This window comes from Equus caballus, chromosome 21 (assembly GCF_041296265.1).
Source record: "Equus caballus isolate H_3958 breed thoroughbred chromosome 21, TB-T2T, whole genome shotgun sequence".
In the NCBI taxonomy this organism is placed as follows: Eukaryota; Metazoa; Chordata; class Mammalia; order Perissodactyla; family Equidae; genus Equus; species Equus caballus.
The window spans coordinates 71,726,617-71,745,952 of record NC_091704.1 but is presented as its reverse complement, the minus strand read 5'-3'; the positions used below and the strand labels follow the sequence as shown (position 1 = coordinate 71,745,952).

Below are 19,336 nucleotides of genomic sequence, written 5' to 3'. Positions count from 1 at the left end.
AAGCAAGAATCAGCATTCTGCCTGCAGCGTCCTCATTTTAATTTCTATTCAGGAAGCCATTCTGGCTGGGAGGTTTTGCCAGCACAGCTTATTTCCTCTCCTTTCATCCAGCGACAGGTGACTTCCAGGAGTCAATGCTGCACCCCGCCTTGGTGATGCCCCCACCTGATTTTGCAGACCCAGCAGCATCGGGGGCTCAGGACTTACCTATAGCAGTTGTTGGTGAATTTATTGTAACTGGAGAAGGCGATGAGCACACCAAACCCAATGCCCAGTGAGAAGCATATCTGGATGGCAGCGTCGATCCACACCTGCGCAGAGCCGGGAGAGAGAGACTGAGCCGGGTCCGAGACGAGGGCGGCCCGAGAGCTGAGCTGTCACAAGGCAACTGTGCAAATGGCCACTGCAGCTTCCTGTCCTCCCTCGAGCTCTCTCAATGGCATCTGCAGCTGAGCCTCCATGGGCTCCAGGGAACAGAGTCGAATTTGAACCCAACATCATCATCAACAAACAAATGGCACTGACAACGTGATCAGCGGCAAACGCCCCCTCTAGGGATAACCCTCCTGTGTCGTGGGCCTGGAAGAGCCCAGAGAGGGCGGCGTGCATCTGTGCATTAGTTTAGATTTCCCATGGGCCAGCAGGACTGTGCTCCACATGATGAGAGCGAGTCAGGTCCGCACCTTTGTGACAGCACTCATTTATTGAAAGGCTAAGTGATGCTGATACCTCGATTAGACACGTGCTCACTAATATCCACTGTATGTCTTTCCCATGGCGATTACAAACACATGAGCACACGGTGAGCACACAGCAGCTCTCGTGCAAAGGCCCGTGAAGCTCAACCGTGGCTCAGTCACTGGTGCGTGCACGCTTGACAGAGCACAGGTGACATACCAAGAGTAGCTTACACGTGGGAAAGGTGAGGGCGTGTGGACAAGAACTGGACCAAGATAGTACAGCATTTTAAAAGCGAAACACAACCTGCTGGAGTCAGGGCGATGTGGAGACCACTGGGTGACAGGGCACCCACCTTGCCCCTGCACAGCCTCGGGTGCAGGGTGAGAGGGAGCAGCTGAACCTCCCGTGGAGGGATCACCCTGGAGGAGCTGGCCACCTGCCAACGGCCACTTCCCCTTCTGGGCCTCATTTCCCAGCAACGCTGCAGCCCCTCTGTCTCCCTCCCTGTCCCGTCGCCTGGCCAAGACCCCTCCCTTCAGGCGGCTGTCTCTACGTATTTTAACGCAGAATGACTTCTTCCTGTGCTGGAGAAATCTGCAGCCCGACTCTCGACTCAGTCTTTGACACGGCACGATGTCGATAGCCGTCTCGTGCTGCGAGTGCCCAGCAGTGTCTCCCCGTCGAGGTGTGTCTTCCGCAGGAGGAGGCCCAGGTTCAGGCCACACTGACATGTCTCAGCCTTGCTCAGATGATGAACACGGTGCCAGGGCTCAGGCCTGGTTCCAGGTGAGCGCCAACACTCTCCAGCACAGATGGGCTGCCCCGTCGGTGCTCATCCGAGGAACCGAGAGCGTTCCTCCAAGAAGCGGGACGGCCCGGGGGAGGAGGCCGATCAGCCGCAGCCTTCTGCTCTATTTCTGAGGAGACTGAGCAGGCGACCTGCTCCCCTAACCTCCTTATTCGGGTCCTTGCAGCTGCTTGCTGTGCCCACATGTCCCCCTTCTCAGCCAGATGGTGACCTCTGCTGGGGGTCAGGTGTGCAGGTCGTCCTGCAAAGCCCGGTGCACGGCAGAGCAGCCTCCACCTGCTGGATTTACAGGGCCAGCAAGGAGCTCTGGCTGAGCTGCTGTCTTTGGGGTTTCCTGCCGCAGAACACAGGAGCCCCACAGGACGCAGCCTGCCAGCCTGCGTGTGCTGCAGGGCCGCGAGCGGAGGGCATACTCACGGATGCCTCGCAGAGCCGATGGAAGTCAACGCTCAGGTAAGCTCGGATGCCGTCCATGGCTCCAGGAAGAGTGATTCCTCGTAGGAGCAGGGCGAAGAGGACCACGTACGGCATGGTGGCTGTGATCCACACCACCTGGGGAGAGGACAAAGTCACGGGGCTGCACCAGCCACCTCCTGGCAGGGAGTGGGCCCAGGGTCACCCCGATGGTTTGTGCTAAGAGAGAGGTGGCCTCTGCTTGGGAAGCCCAATGTCCCCACATTCAGAGGACGCCAGCTCAGCAAATGCTCGCTGGACTGAGACTGTTAAATGCCTTCTCTCCTGCTCATCTTTCCCAGGGATTAAAACAGCATGAACAATTTGGCAAGGAAGGGGCACTCCTTTTCTGCCTCTGGTCTGTCACAGTGGGCAGGAGTGGCTGAATTTCTGATGAGTGAGATGCGAGCGAACTTGCACTGATTGTGCAAATGTGCACCTGGCTTATGGGCAGAAGATGGACTCTGGGCTGCAGGGGGAGGGGGAAAAGGCCCCTGTCACTACTGGAAGGTCTCATGTGTTGGCACATCACTGCAGGTATTACCAGGTGCGTCAGGCACATTGGGGCAAAATTGCTTCAGTGTGTAGATAATAACCAAAATATTTTAATTGGCACAAAATAATTTGTTGTGCTTGTATTCATGCTGAAAACACTCTGCTGTGGGCGCTTCCCCTGATACCACTGCTCGATCACAGCAAAGTGCTGACTTCCCAACCAAATCTCGTCCCACCTGTCCACTCCCCAACCCCCTGTCCACTCCCCAACCGTGGCTCACCCATCCACACCCCAACCCAACCATGGCCCACCTGTCCACTCCCCAACCGTGGCTCACCCATCCACTCCCCAACCCAACCACGGCCTACCTGTCCACTCCCCAACCATGGCCACCTGTCCACTCCCAAACCACAGCCCACCTGTCCACTCCCCAACCACGGCCACCTGTCCACTCCCCAACCATGGCCCACCTGTCTACTCCCCAACCGTGGCTCACCCATCCACTCCCCAACCCAACCACGGCCTACCTGTCCACTCCCCAACCACGGCCACCTGTCCACTCCCCAACCACAGCCACCTGTCCACTCCCCAACCACGGCCACCTGTCCACTCCTCAACCCAACCACAGCCCACTTGTCCACTCTCCAACCATGGGCACCTGTCTACTCCCCAACCGTGGTTCACCCATCCACTCCCCAACCCAACCACGGCCTACCTGTCCATTCCCCAACCACGGCCACCTGTCCCCTTCCCAGCCATGGCCCACCTGTCCACTCCCCAACCACGGTCACCTGTCCACTCCCCAACCATGAACCACATGTTCACTCCCCAGTCACAGCCACCCATCCACTCCTTAATCCAACCATGGCCCCCTTGCCCACTCCCCAACCCAACCACAGCCCACCTGTCCACGCCTCAAGCATAGTCCACCAGTCCACTCTTAAACCCAACCACAGCCACCTATCCACTCCCCAACCCAACCACGGCCACCCATACACTCCCGAACCCAACCATGGCCATCTACCCGCTCCTCAAACCAATCACAGACACCTGTCCACTCCCGAACCCAACCATGGCCATCTACCCGCTCCTCAATCTAACCACAGCCCCCCCCCATTCACTCCAAAGCTCAACCATGACCCCCCGTTCATTCTCCAACCACAGCCACATGTCCACTCCCCATTGGCGAGGCCTGCAGCCTCACCTTCCCAGAAGTCTTCACTCCCTTCCACAAGCTGAAGTACAGCAGGATGATGACCAGCACCAGGCAGAATGTGAGCTGCCACCGGGGAGGGCCCAGGTCATCGATGCCACGGCTCTCGTGGAGGTGCAGCATGCCACGCCTGGAGAGGGAGGGAGATGGGGGTTCTGGAGGGGTGCTGCCTCCCCAGCCAGAACTGGAACCGGACAGCTGAGCTTGCCCAGAGACCTGCCCTCCCCAACTCGGCATGGCAGAAAGCAGCTGGCCCATCGGGACCAGAGAAGTCAGGCCCACAGCTGAGAGGCAGGGTCCGCCCTCCAGGTGAGTGGAGAAGGTGAGCTGCAGCATGCTGGGAGCCCACAGAAGCCCACCCCACCCCCTCACCCTCAGCACCCTGCTTTTTGGAGCTGGGGCAGGGAAGGGGCGCCTTGGGTCTTTGAAGGAAAGGAACTGCAGAAACCAGGGGAAGGTGCTCAGCGGTATGGTGCACCACTGCTGCCCACGGGACCATCCAGGGCCCTCCGCAGGGGCAAGGCTGCACAAGCAGGACACGCGGACACCTGTGCTGTTCCCCGAGGGAGACAGCTGTCGACACCGGCTCACACAGCTCCTGCCGCTGCCAGGAGGATCAGCACAGAGCAGACTGAGAGGAGTCTGCTCGGGGTGTCAGGAGCCCGTCTCCTGGAGGGAACCCACCATCAGGCAGAACATGAGGCCATGCAGAAAGGAGATGGAACTAACGGCAGGCGGGGAGCACCCTTTGGGCCAGCCGGGGACAGCCCAGTGTCTTGTTGAATCCTTGAGAGCACCCGTGGGAAGGTGCGCCATCGTGTCCGCATGCTCCTGCCGCGCCACTTTCTGAGCCAGCTCTGAGCTGGCACCGACTCCAGGGCTGGGCCGGGAAGAGGAGAAGCCATGCCAGGAAAGGAGCCGTCACTGCCTGGATTTGCTGAGGTCCCAAGGCAATAATCCTGACACGTGGGAGGATGCAGCTGGCTCCAGCTTTCCAGAGCTTTCCACCTGCCACAGGTGGCACTGTGCCGCACGGCAGGAAGTCAGATCTTAACTCTAGAACCACCTCTTGAGGTAGAGGAGGTGGAGACGGCATGGAGAGCCCAGCTCAGACTCCCGTCTCATTTGGGGCACAGCCAGGCCCAGACGCCGTGCCATCCACACGGTCCCCATCATCCTCTCTTCTCCACGGAGCCCAAGCCACCGACCGAGGTGACAGGAGCCTCTTCGTGCTGTGTGCTGCACAGTGTGAGGTCGGGGACACGGAACTCCCGGAGCAGGAGGAGGAGTCCACCACTGGCACCCTGCTTGGCCTGCTGTGTCTCAAAGCCTTTACGGGTCCTGCCCTCCCTGCGTCCTGCCCTCCCGGGTCCTGCCCCCCTGGGTCCTGCCCTCCCTGCATCCTGCCCTCCTGGGTCCTGCCCTCCCTGCATCCTGCCCTCCTGGGTCCTGCCCTCCCTGCATCCTGCCCTCCTGGGTCCTGCCCTCCCTGCATCCTGTCCTCCCTGCGTCCTGCCCTCCCTGCGTCCTGCCCTCCCTGCATCCTGCCCTCCCGGGTCCTGCCCTCCCTGCGTCCTGCCCTCCCTGCATCCTGCCCTCCCGGGTCCTGCCCTCCCTGCGTCCTGCCCTCCCTGCGTCCTGCCCTCCCTGGTCCTGCCCTCCCGGGTCCTGCCCTCATCGGATCCTGATCTTGTTTTAACCTCACTGTTTTTCGACTCAAAACAAGTTTTTCAAATGTACCTACTTGCTAAAACCTGAGTTATTTTATTTTATTGGTTAAAGTTCCTTTGGCTAAGTTGTAAAGGGACTTACTTTAACACACAAACATTAATAGAATAGATCTAACTAGACAGTAAGATTTCAGCCCCAAAGTGGGAACATCACAGTCAATGTGAAATTTTGGAGTCGATGGGAATTGCTGCTCATCTCCGAGACAAACACCACATTTTAAGAGAAGCCACCTCAGGACGGGAGAGCCAGCCCCAGGGGCCCACGCCTAGGGGGCAGGGGGGCTCAGGGAAGGGTCTTCCAGGGCCCGCACACACTCACGCCCTTGCACACTACCCCGGTCCACCAAACCCCGGCTGGCCTGGGACGGCCCCCCGCTCACGTTTATGAATTTGTACGCCTCTGTAACTGCAGTGTGTTACTCAGCTCAGGGTGACAGCCCAGCTCAGAATCGCTTCGGGGAGGGGACGGCCCTGTGACAGAGCGTGGCTCCTCATAGTGAGTGTCTCTCCCACATGTGTCTGGGTTCTAAGGGGAAATGGTGCCCCCCCCGCCCCGGGGCAGTGACGGCCCTTCCAGGCTGAACTGGACCACATGGTGAAGAAGAGGGCAAGGGCAGGAGCTGACACAGTGCCTGAAAGGATTCAGAGAACATATTTGAGGAGAGGGACGGACCAGCAGGTGGTGGGGTCAAGCAGTGTGGACTGCGGAGGGCCAGGCAAGGGGACGGAGGAGCAGGACACCAGCCTGGCTGCTGGACATGGGGACAGAGGGGGGACCATGAAAGAATTAACTCTGTGTTTGTAAGAAGAAAGAGCATCTCAGGAAAAGCAGACAGTCGGTGAACCTCGGAGACAAGGTCTGCTTACTGAGGATGGAGGTTGAGTGATGCTCAGAGTGGCCTCGCTTCTGGAGAGAGCTCAGCCTCAGCTAGGGGAGGGTGGAGGGGCAGTGGGAGGGTGGATGAGGTCACGGAGCCCAGCCCTCGCTGGAGGCGACACGGCAGCCCCCAGGGCCGGGGCCCCAGCACCTTCCTTCCACGCAGTGTCTGCGGCATCTCTGGCCAGCCTCTCCCACCCAAAACTGCTCCTGAGAGCAGGATGGAGCAGCCACAGGCCTGTCCAGTGTCCCATTCCTGCCGTGGACTCACTCCACAATAGCTCAGCTGAGCCACCGGAAGTGTCTTTCAGAAATACACCCCACAAGAACCTGAAGGAACAGAATTTGGGCATAGGACAAGAGGCTTGGTCCTCTCCACACCCTTGTGGGGTGGCACGGGCGGGTGGCTGATGTGCCCAGCCCTGCATCCTCCCCTCCCCAAGGCAGACACAGCAAGTGGAGTGTCACTGACCCAGAGGCACTAACCCCCCACTTACTCAAAGTACTCGGCAGCGGGCGTGGTCCTGAAGGTGTCGTTGAGGCTGGAGCTGGAGTTGCCGGAGCGGGTGTCTGAGCAGTTGGGGCTGTTCCAGGTGTTGTTGCAGTGGGTCCACGGCAGCTCCGTGGTGAAGGAGGAGAAGAAGTAGTGCAGCGCCCAGGCGATGATGACGTTGTAGAAGAAGCCGACGTAGAGCGAGACGAGGATGACCGCGAAGCCCACGCCTAGGGCAGGTGAGAGCACAGAGCCACCGTCAGCAGGGCGCCCCTCTCCACCTTCCCTACAGGAGGCATCTCCAACCCTCTGCCAGCTCTTCGCTGTCATCCCCAAACCAGGCAACGTCTTTAAACACACAAGGGAAGACATGAAAGGGCAGATGCTAGACTTCAGGCTGTGACCACAGAAGGGGCTGCCCCTTTCCAAAGCCATCTGTGGCCATCTACATCCACCCAGAGACATGTAGGGTCATCTAGGGCCTCCTTGGCACAACTAGGTCACCCACAGATGTACAGGTAACTAAGGGCCATCCATGCCTATCCACAACCACTCACAGCCACTCAGGATCAACTGGAGTCATCTAGGGCCACTCTGGGTCAGCTGGGGCAACCCAACCCAGAGTTTCCAGGGCCAGTTGCCATGCAAAACCATCAGAATCATCCACAGTCAGCCATGGCCACCCAGGGCCACCCAGGGCCATCTAGGGACTCCCAAGGATACAAAGCACCACCAAGAGTCAAGAAAGGCCACCCTTTCATAGCCACCAAGAGACATCCAAGGCCACCTATGCCAACAGGGCCATAGAAGGCCATCCAGGGTCACCCAAGAATACCTAGTGTCTCCCAGAGCCATCCAGAGACACCTAGAGTAATCAGTATTCACTGGGGGACAACCAAGGCCCTCCATGGCAATCCACAGCCACCCAGGCTCATCCAGGACCATGAAGGCCATCCAAGACCATCTGTGTCCACTAGGGCTACCCAGAGCCATCCAGGGCCATTTATGGCCACCCACAGCTACTCATGACCCCCTCTAGACCACCTAGGGCAAACAGAATCATCTGGGTTCATCAACAGCTATCTAGAGCCACCCAACATCACCCAGGACTATGCATGACCATCCAGGGTCTCCCAGGGCCATACATGACCATCCAGGGCCTCCTAGGGCTGCCCAAGGCCATCCAAAACCATCAAGGACCACCCAGGGCCATGTAATATCAGTCAGGGTATCCTAGGGCCACTCAGGGCTATTCTTGACCATCCAGGGCCTAGTAGGGCCACCCAGGGCCTTTCAGAGTACCATTCCCAGGATCATAAAGCCTGGAATTTGGGATCAGTTACTGAGGGGTTCCTTGCTCCTGGTAAACTGGAGCAGAACAAAGTGGTGAGCAGTCTTTGGAATGATGTCATCCTGACTATGGTGGGCAAATAGGTCTGGCAGTTAGAAGACCTCTTCCCATTGGTCAAGGAGCTCTTCCTTATTCAATGCCAGACAAGCACCGCCACATTCTGCTACTGTGGTTGACTTTATTAAGCTCCAGGCAGAGTTCCTTTATTTCAATGTTCCTTCTCAGCTTTGCTGGTGGGATTAGCTTGGGCTATAACTTTAATGTACTTTATCAAAACCCGGTTAGGTGCTGTGCCCTGTCTTGCCTGCTTGTGGCCAGGGGCGGAGCATGCCTTCAAGCTGACTTTTGCAGAGAGTGGCTTGGGTTGTTTTTTATGGGTATAACCCTTAGGAGAATCTATTTTCATGCTCAGGGCACTTTATTAAAGTTCTCTTCCTACCCTGCAAACAAAAAGAGAAGCACAAGAATTTACTTATGTATACGTATTAAACAGATCCGGTATCAGGAGTGGCCTAAAAGAAAAGAGGCCTCGGCGTGTAATCCCTCTTGGAACACGTGCTTAGTAGCAAAGATGATGAAACCAAAATGGTTTCCTTTGGGAGGACTTTTCCAGTGTGGAATTGGTCAATATCAAGTAATTCTATATTGAAATTCTGCTCACTGAGCTCCTTAGGAGAGAGGCTGGGCCGTGATTTACAGTGAAATCGCCCAGGCAGCCATGTTGTTGGGAAGCTGTATTATTGGGAAGCCATGTTGTTGAGAAGCCATGTTGTTGGGAAGCCATGTTGTCAGGAAGCTATTTGTCCTCAAGCCATGCTGTCGGGAAGCCACGCTGTCGGGAAGCTGTGTTTTGAGAAGCCATGTTGTTGGGAAGCCATGCTGTCGAGAAGCCATTTGTCCTGAAGCCATACTGTTGGGAAGCCATGTTGTCAGGGAAACCATGTTGTCAGGAAGCCGTGCTGTCAAGAAGCCATGTTGTCGGGAAGCCGTGCTGTTGGGAATCCATGTTGTCGAGAAGCTGTGTTGTTGAGAAGCTGTGTTGTCGAGAAGCCATACTGTTGGGAAGCTATGCTGTAGAGGCCATTTGTCCTGAAGCCATGTTGTCGGGAAGCCATGTTGTCACAAAGCTGTGTTGTCTAGAAGCCATGTTGTCGAGAAGCCATGCTGTTGAGAAGCCGTGCTGTCAAGAGGCCATTTGTCCTGAAGCCATGTTGTCGGGAAGCTTGCTGTCGGAAAGCCATGTTGTTGGGAAACCATGTTGTTGAGAAGCCATGTTGTTGGGAAGCCATGTTGTTGAGAAGCCATGCTGTCGAGAAGCCACACTGTCAGGAAGCCATGTTGTCTCAAAGCGCATCAGAGAAGGTTTTCCCTGGCAGTGAGCTGACTGTGGATGCCTGAATGGAAATCTTTTCAAAGTTAAAACTTTGTATACCAAATCCTCAGCTTGAAACTTTGGGAACTTATAGGAGGCTTTGATTAAACACTGGAGTAGGTTCAAATTCTGTGTCTGAAGGAAGAGCTGACTGCCTCTGGTCCTTCTGGAACCTACCACTGTGTGGATAGCCCTCCACGGGGGCAGGCCAAGTTTTTCAACCTTCACAACAGAGTGACACGGTCGCCACAGGCTGATGTGGCTTCCGGAGCCCATGGGCTCACCCCGTCAGCAGCACAGCACACCAGCCCCGCAGGCTCTCCCCCATCCAGGACCGCCGCCTCTCCTGTGCTGCTTTCCAGCTGCCCCAAATGCCCCAGGGAAAGGGACGATCCCCTCGGAAGGTGGGTGCAAGTGTCAGCCATTTGATTGGTCACTCCAAGCTCTGCCCTTCAGGAAAAGCCACAGAAAGCCACAGGCCTGGGCCACCTTCACCACGTTCCTCCTTGGTGTCACTTCAGACTGGGCCACACAAAATCCATTTCTCTGTTCATTAGAAGAATGTTCTCGTGATCAGTGTTCATCACATCATCATATCCTCTAAATAAAGCTCCACTGACACAGTTCTTTCATCAAGTGCCACAGGGATCTGTCTCCCCCAAGAAGGTGGCAGGCTCACTCCCTGCTAATATTTCTGATGCAAACATTAATGCAAACTTGAGGTTTTCCTCTTTTATCTGACTCCCAGGAAGCTCAGGGCTAAATGTGAATTTCAATCACAGCTCTTAACGTCAATTTTCTTAAATTTCTATTTTTCTTAGTCTTTCTTATATTACCTTGTGCGTATTTTGTCTTGTTTTATTTTGTCACCTAAAATTCTTTTTAGAAAGAGTTGGATAAATCACACTAAAATATTGACTACAAAATATCATAAATTATTTTATATTCCTTAAAATAGGAAGCGGCATCTCCACAGCATAGGTAAAACGGGCTTGTCTTTGGCAATTGACCGGATGACCCAAGAAGACACCTCCTCAGGCCTCAGGAGAGCACAGCAGCCGTGCTTCTCCACCCTCCAGATCCAGTGTGATCCAGAGGGTCCACCAAAGCCGGCTCAGCAGAGAGTGCCATAAACAAGCTCTCATTCCAGGAGCACCAGCGAGAACGCGCTCCCTGGTGGAGCAGCTTTCCCGTTCTCCGCGAGAGTCACCGGCAGGTCATTTGGAAGAAAACAGGAGAGAATTCCTGCGCTATTGGTCTGGGTGTCTTCAGTATCTGATGGGGTGTTTGTGTGTGTGTGTGTGTGTGCATGTGTGCTCACATCAGAGAGAGACAGAGAGGAAGGGGGAGAGGGAGGGAGACAGACTTCTCCCCAGGCCCTGAGATGACACTTCTGGGTGCTGAGGGCCACCTGCCGCCTCTCGGCCACGTGTCCACCTGAGGGCTCTGGAGAGACCGACAGAGAACCGAGTAAGTCCTGGGCTCTGTAGCAGCTCACCCTCCCTGTGGACGCTGCCACCTGGCTTTGTCTCGGGGCCTCAGTGCCAGTCAGGCACAGGAACGGCTCCCAGGTCCCAGGGAGGGAAGGGATGGGGACGCAGGCTCTCTGGAGAGTTCAGCTCAGTGTCTACAGGAGAAGGTGTTCACAGCGGCACGGACATGAGGACTGGATGACCTTTAGCCCCAAATGACTATCTGGGTTTTTAACTGATGTCTTCATTTACCATGCAGCACCCTTCTTCAATGACATATGGAGGGACATGAAATTTTATGAATTAATTTCTTTAAAAAAGACAAGGGAAGAGAAGGCACTGTGCCAGGGCATCCAGAACAGCGTGGTTAGGACCTGAGCGGAGCAACAACAGACTCCTACCAAACGGGCATCGTGTGGATAAAATATAAGCTAACCAAGTGGGAAACACCTGCTGGGACCTGCAGCTCGATTAGGGTGTTAAACTTGTCCAGGTGTCTCTTCCTCAAAAACAAAGGTCTAGTGTCCTTGCCCCGATCCGCTTATCTCTTCAGCAAACACACAGCCCTGTGCTGATTACACAAAGATTCCAGAGCTTGACGGTTGGCTCTCCGCGACCCATAACCCAACTTCCAGGGTGTGTGTGGGGTGACTGGGCTCTGACCGAGATTCTCCCACAGGGGCCACACTGCATTTCTTCCTGTGGCCTTATTCGGCCCTGGCACAGTCCTCCTCGTGGATGAGTTTTCAGAAATGGACAAAAGCTGACACGGGACACGAGAGTGTGAACGTGGGGCTGGATGAGGAGTAGATGCCTGGACTAACGCATGTCTGCCCACCTTCCCTCCAGGCGTGGACGCGGTGTCTGGGGGCGCGTGGAGAAACGCCCGCGTCTACAGTCTCCACTCCTCTACAGTGTGGGGCTGATATTCATTCCTACTGGAGTCAGATTTTCTGTCTTAATGCAAATTTGTTAGGACTAAGTAGTGCTTCGAAATCCTTGGAAATCGTTGATTGACATTTTATAGATGGCAACACAAAACCCTTGGGGTCGTCGTCCTGTCCCCTCCCCTCAGGTCCCTCCAAGCCCTGCCGATCACAGGCAGGAGCGGATTTCCTGTGAGTCAGCACTGGACTCCCTGGTGGGAGGTGGCACAGGGTCACGTCACTAAAGAACCTGACATACTCCAGATGTGAGGGGCGACTCTCGGAAGTCCAGAGGTGCGAATTTGTGTGTGGAGGCATCCTTCCTCAACTTTTCCCCAGAACGGTCACCTGAGGGTGGGGACGCTTAATTTCTGATTTGGCATTTTAATGCTATGGAAATACTGACCCCAGAGCGCTGGTTCGTCACAGCGGATGACTGCGTGACATGTTAGCGCTGCCCGGCGGAGCCCAGGAGAACATGATGAACTCATCTGTGTCATGAACTGTTAGTCTGGGTTCACTGCCCTCGCCCGGATCAACACTGTGCCAGCCAACAGACGCTGAAATGTCTGATTCGACACACGCATCTGTCGCTAAGAGGTGCCTGGTGCCTGCAGCTACCACCGCACTCCTCCATCCAGAAACAACGACGGTGCCAGCCGAGCCTCAGGCAACGCATTTAAGCTTTGACTTCTGCATGCACACCCACCCAGGGGATGCCAGCTCCTGGCTCCTGAACCCAGAGTTGTCCCTCTCTGGCTCTGAAGATGTGTGTGGGGGGTGGGGAGGGAGGTCTCTCTGTAGCTCCATTTTAAGGTGGGCCCATGAATCAGCTAGCCCAGGAAAAAATTGCTAACATCTTAAGAGTCACCAAGCAGGCCATCAAGAAGGAAAGCAGACAGCGACCGGGAGGAGCCCTCACGCCTGGCCAGCCTCAGCGCTTCCGCCGCCTCAAGGGCCGTGTCCTCCTTGCAGAGACGACCGTGCAGCTGTGAGATGTTCTCATCCCGAAGGATGGATGAGTTGCTGTCTCTGATCATGAACCCACTGACCCACCCAGAGCACGTCCTTGGGGACCGCTGGGGCTTCCGCTTTTCTCAAGAGAACCAACTTTGCAAGAACTTCCCAGAAAATCCAAAGAATGATTTTTTAAAAGCCATTTTCTTAATGAAGCCAGTTGTCTGCAGCAGGCGCCTCCCTGTGTCTCTTTGAGGAAGTGCCTGGACCCTCGCTGTGCCACCAGCTCCTGAGATGCAGTGCTGGCCCAGTGGGCAGGCGTGACCCGGTGGCTGGACTGGGGAGTTAGACAGCTGTGGGGTCGAATCCCACCCCGCCCCTGTCGAGGCGATGGGCGAGTCACTCAGTGCCTCCAGTCCTCAGTGCTGCACCTCTGAGACGGGGACAGCATGCCGTGGGCTTCCCCAGGGCTCTCGTGAGGAGGAGTGAGGTGATCATGGGAGGGTCAGTCACCAGGCATGCCACCGGGCTCGGCACGAGCTGTGTTTGCCCCATGGCACCGTGGCGTTGCCTCAGCAGTAGGGAAAGCTCAATGGATAACTAGATAGTTAGATGGATGATAGATCCATGGGGAGGTAGGTAGATAGATGATGGATGGATGATAGACGGTTGATAGATACATGATAGATAGATAATAGATAGATAGATATGATAGATGATAGACAGGTAGATAATAGATAATTGATAGATAGGTGATAGATGGTTGCTGGAGACATGATAAATAGATGGATGACAGACGATAGCTAGATAGAGGGATAGATTGATGGATGGATATATAGATGATAGATAGTGTTATGCAGTGAATTGTGTCCCTTCAAAATTCATTTGTTGAAGTCTAACCCCCAGCACCTCAGAATGTGACTTTATCTGGAGACAGGGTCTTCACAGAGGCAATCAAGTTAACATGAGGTCATTAGAGTGGGCCCTAGTCCAATATGACGATTTCCCTACAAAAAGGGAAATTTGGATATAGAGATGCACATAGAGGGAAGACGGTGTGAAGACAAAGGGAGAAGATGGTCACCCACGAGTCAAGGAGAGAGGCCCGGAACAGATTTTCCGTCAGAGCCTCAGAAGGAACCAACCTCACCGATACCTCCATCTTAGACTTCTGGCCACCAGAACCAAGACAATAAATGTGTATTGTTTAAGCCACTCAGTTTGTGGTACTTTGTACGGCAGCCCTAGCAAACTCATGCAAATGGATGGATGGATGGATGGATGGATAGATAGATGATAGGTAGATGTTAGATAGATGACAGATAGATAGATGACAGGTAGATAGATAATAGGTAGATGTTAGATGATAGATAGATGATAGATAGATTGATAGATAGATGATAGATAGATAGATAGATAGATGATAGGTAGATAGATGATGGATAGATAGATAGACATGGATGATAGACAGATGATGGATAGATGATAAATAGATAGATATGGATGATAGGTAGATATGTAGATGGATAGACAGACAGATATGGATGATAGGTAGATAGAGAGATAGATGATGGATAGGCAGATGATGGATAGATGATAAATAGATACAGATGATAGGCAGATAGGTAGATAAATAGACAGACAGATGTGGATGATAGATAGGTAGGTAGATAGAGAGACAGATGATGGATAGGCAGATGATAGATAGGTAAATGATAGACAGATGATAGGTAGATAGATAGATACATGATAGGTAGAAAGATGATGGACAGATAGATGATGGATAGATAGACATGGATGATAGATAGACGATGGATAGACGATAAATAGATATGGATGATAGGTAGATAGACAGACAGATGTGGATGATAGGTAGATAGGGAGATACATGATGGATAGAAGATAAATAGATGTGGATGCTAAGTAGATAGACAGACAGATGTGGATATAGGGAGCTAGATGATGGATAGGCAGATGATAGATAGTAGATGGGTATATAGATGGATGTTTTATCTTATCTACCACTTTAACAAAATAGCACTGCTGATGAATTGCAGGAGACCTCAGCTGGGAGCGAGAGAACACATTCTAGAATCCTTGGTCATTACAGATCTTTAAAGGGAGGACCACAATTAAAATGGTGGGCCCATGTGCACGGTTATCCAGCAAAGCAGGACCGGATGCACAGGACTGGTCCAGGGCCACCGCCGTGGGCCGCCTCCCCCCAGGTGCTAGGAGGCGCAGGCTACCTTTCAGGACGGGGCAGATCTTCCAGACGCCGGCAGCCCCCTCCCTGTTGAACTGTCCCAGGGCCAGCTCCATGTAGAAGAGGGGCATCCCCGCGATGACCATGAAGAGCAGGTAAGGGACCAGGAAGGCACCTGTGGGAGGACAGCACCTTCAGCCCGGGGCTGCGGAGGCCCTGCCGTCTCTACAGCTGACCGTGCATGCCGCCCCACTCTCTGCTCCTCCCTGGAGCTCCCCAGCGTGGCCACCCTCCAAAGGAAAGTCACAGGCTGCACGGGGTGCTCCCTTACCTCCAGCCTGGCCCCACTGTCACCAGTGCCCTGACACATCCCTAGTGAAGCCCCCAACCAGTCCCCCAAGTGATGAATTCATCTCAAGAGCAGAGCAGGTAAGGCCTCGCCCACATTGCAGCCCTGCTCCAGGGTGCAGCCCCTTCCCTGCCTGCCCAGCAGGCCTGGCCTCTGCCCCGCTTGCCCCCCTGTGGAAATGTCTGCCCCTCTTGAGTTCTGAATCCTCTGGGATCTGTGCTCCCAACTCTGGCCATACAAGGGTTCTGGCCTTCTCAGCCTGCCCCCACTGAGGCCACGGCTGAAGCCATCTGCTGACAGGTACTGCCCGAGGGGCCAGAGTTCCTCCAGGGCAGCACCTCAAGCCTCCTGGAGCTGTGCCCCACCCTGGGCACAAAGTTCAGGGCCCTGGACTCTGCCTTCTGAAGCCCTCTTGCTCTGCCTCAAATAACAGGGAGCTTTGTCATGGCTCTCCTCCTGGGATGGGGAGGCCCCACAGCTCAGTCTGTCTTTGGGCAACTTACTGTGCCTGCTTAGGCCTCATGACGGGCATAGTAATGCCAACCTACCACTCAGCGGCAGCTGGAAGGCCCTCCCCAAGAAGATCTCCCAAGGTTCTCCAGGTTTGCAGCACAGTGACCAGCGAGGCATGGAGGACCGGAAGGGGACATGGAGGCGTCAGGAGGGCTCATGGGAAATGAGCACCAACTTAACTGGCTTCTCAACTGGAACTTTTGGGCTGACCCTGCCCCTTATCTTAGTTCTCTGCCTTGCGTCCAGGGACAGCCGTGGTCCTAGGTCTGGCTGAGGTCAGGGAGCAGTGGGAGCGCATGGAGGCAGAAGGGCACATGTCCAGGGCATCTTCTGCCACTCCAAGTTCCCTCACAAGCACACTTTGTAAACACCATTGAAGTTGCCAAAGATGCCCTTCTTTGGGCCTTTGAGAGTTTTCTTTCTGGAATGAAAATGACCTTTGGAAACAGAAGGCAGAGCCATGGCACCTCCAACCACTAACTCCAGCGTCTGCTTCCCTGGCCCCCATGTCCCCAACTTTAGGGTACAGACACGGAAGGACGTCATTTGAGCTCTACCCCCTGCTGCACCTACAGTTTTGTGACATCTGTCTGGGGGAACCTGCACCCCCCCTAGTGCTAAGTCAGGAGCCCCATCCCACCTAAGAAAGCAGTTATCTCGCCAGAGTGCGCATTTCTCGAAAGCACCTCCAGCCGCCTGTGGCTCTAGCTCAGCAGGGGCTGGGGAGGGCGGGGTCTGGACTCACCCCCGCCATTTTTGTAGCACAGGTAAGGGAATCGCCAGACGTTGGCCAGGTCCACCGCGAAGCCGACCACCGAGAGGAGGAAGTCTACCTTCTTGCTCCAGGTCTCCCGATGTTGGTTCTCCACGGGGGTCTGCGGGGGGTTGATGAGGGTGGAGTTCGTGAGCTGCACCCCGTTTTGCTCCTTGATCAGGACGAGCTCCACCGCCTTTGGGCCCACGGCGTTGGGCTCCGTAGCTGGGGCCACCGCGGAGGACATCAGCCCCACAGAGCATTTGCTTCTATTCATGGTCAGACTGGAACCTAGGATCCTGCGCTTCTTCCCTCCTGGGCTTCAGCCAGCATGAAAAATAAACACACACAGGAATGCAACCATTTAGCAGCAGAACCACGGATGTGCCCAGTGGCGAGAGCAGCCATCTGAGAGGTCTGAGGCATTTACGTTCATTTCTTTCAGGTGGAACAAATACATTGCAAGCACCTAAGATGACACATCCGAGGCTGAGGATGGCTGGAGACAAGCTCGTTCTCCTTGAGGGGACAAGGGGAGACCAGCCGGGGAAACCTTAGGACAGACTCGGCTTTGTGCCCTCTTTCCCCAGCGTCGGTCTCCATGCCCATCAAAGTGAAATGCTGTGTGATCTCTAACTTTGCTTTTAATAATCATGCAAGATGTCACCTCCGCCCTCCCCCACATTCCCAGGGAGTAATTTCATAACTTCAAACAGCATTCAATAATGAGTCTTTATAACAGCACATATGCTTTCTTTACACTCAGCAATAAAAGTAAAGAGCAAATTTTCTATAACCAAAATCAGCCACGGTAATTCAAAGTTTAAATATAACGATCACAACGGTTTCTTCAAGGAATGCCTGTGTGACCCACATCCACCCGCCACCTGCGACTCATGAGCCCCACGTGGAAGAGTCGAGGGGAGATGGGAGCGTCCTGTCAGGATCTGCCCAAGGGGTAGGCTAGCTCCTGTACTCAGCAACTTTACCAGGGAAACTGTTTTCAAATCACTTTCCTAAACCAGGAGTAATGCAATCAAGGAGAACAGAAGAAATTACACGGTCCCAGCCAACAGCAGCTTCAAATATGACTTCTGGCATTTGGATCCATCAGCATTGTTTCGAATGTACACACACGTGCATAAACACACACACACACGCACACACTGGCTAAAGCAGAAGGGAGGTGGCAGCCAAATGGGATAATTTTCCTCTGCAACCAAGTTTGAACAAACACTCACAAAAGTTATTTTATGCGCTACTTCTCTGTGGCCCCTTCACCCCCCCCCCGTGACAAACCCAACAACACATTCCTGAGACGCCTGAGAACAGCCCAGAAGGGGTGGCAGTGGCTGCGGAGCAGGTGGGCCTGGCCTGCAGTGGGGTCCAGTTGGAGAGGGCTGGAGACTCAGATGGCCTTTCCCAGCCATCTTGCTCTGACCACAGCCCTTGCAGGCACATGGGGGACATCTGCCCGGAAGCCCACCCTCAGCGCTGGGGGTGAGCCCACCCCACTGCTGAAATCCCCCTCAAAGGCCAGGTTTGGGTACAGAAAGCAAAACACGGCCTCTTAGAAAGCGTCTTTCCTCACTGAGCCCAGAAGGAGAAATAGAGCTGGCTGATAAAGTGTGGTTCGCTCCCTTCTCCCCCACCATCAGCCTGGACGCACAGAGGCCCGCAGCTCCGCAGGCCCACACAGATCCTAGAGATCACAGATGAACTCTGCGAGATGAAGCATTGGTTGAGAAAACCGCCCCGACCGAACTTGGGGTCCACTTTGCCCAGGTCCGCCTCCCCTTGCACCGCATCTGGTTCAACACCAGGGAATCAGCAACAAGCAGCCACGCACCACCCTCCCACCCCGACCTGTGCCTGCGCGGCAGGGACTCTGGGGACGACCTCCCGTGTCCCCGTCATCCGAAGCCTGAGGCTGGACCGGGGCCAGGGCCAAGGGGGCGCACATCAGCCCTGCAACTCCCTCTTGTGCACACATCTCTTAGCCACTGACAGCCTTAAGGTCGCGAATGGGACTTTCGGGACGCACTGTGCACCCGTGACTGTTGGCGAGTTTTCGAGACGCTGCCATCCACCGGACGCGGCGCCCCCGACGGTGATCGCCCCAACCTGGTGCCCCTCAGCCACGGCCTTTGGGGTCCGCAGAGAGAAGTGCGGGGAGGCGCCCACGGGGTGCGCCTGCCTTACCTGCCCGCCCAGCCTCGGCTCTGCGCTGGAGTCCTGCCGCCAAACGTGCGCGAAAGCTCCGGCTTGGGTCTTGCTGCGCTGGGCGGCCGCGGCCTCCGGGCTCTTATTCTGTCGCGGGGCCCGCCCTGCTCCTCCCCGCCCGCAGTCAGGGACGCCCGCCGGCCCTGGCTCCGCCTCCACGCCGCCCCGGGTGGGCGGAGGACTAGCCCCGCCGCGCCCCTTCACCCCGCCCCTGGGACCTGGACAGCTGGGAGGAGGAGGTCGCCGCCGGTCTGCGGCCAGCAGAGCGCTCTGCCCGAGGTCTGTGCGTCCTGGACACTTGGACGCGTGGAGCGGCGACATCTCAGGGTCCCAGGCGTCGCAGGACCGAGACGGGCAGTTTCCCGGAGGGAAGGGTCCAGATTTCCTCCCCACCCTCGCCCTCACCCCCTGGGGCTGCTGTGCGCACTGGCAACTGCCTTGGGGTGGGGTTGGGGCCTCCCG

The 19,336-nt window shown here is 55.4% G+C and overlaps 1 protein-coding gene across 2 annotated transcripts in view; it reads right to left on the bottom strand.

Moving 5' to 3' along the window:
• Nucleotides 1–19,019, bottom strand: part of SLC6A3 (solute carrier family 6 member 3) — a 39,447-nt gene extending 20,428 nt beyond the window's left edge. Inside the window, exons 1-7 of one of the 2 annotated variants that reach the window (XM_070246134.1) lie at nt 18,854–19,019; nt 16,643–16,971; nt 15,079–15,210; nt 6,756–6,981; nt 3,643–3,781; nt 1,907–2,041; nt 208–311 (exon numbers count right to left, since the gene is read on the bottom strand). In XM_070246134.1, coding sequence (XP_070102235.1) covers nt 208–311; nt 1,907–2,041; nt 3,643–3,781; nt 6,756–6,981; nt 15,079–15,210; nt 16,643–16,928 — 1,022 coding nt within the window. In that variant the 5' untranslated portion in view covers nt 16,929–16,971; nt 18,854–19,019. The remainder of the gene's footprint in view (nt 1–207; nt 312–1,906; nt 2,042–3,642; nt 3,782–6,755; nt 6,982–15,078; nt 15,211–16,642; nt 16,972–18,853) is intronic. The other variant, XM_023625880.2, reaches the window with a different exon arrangement.
• Nucleotides 19,020–19,336: the final 317 nt, after the last annotated feature.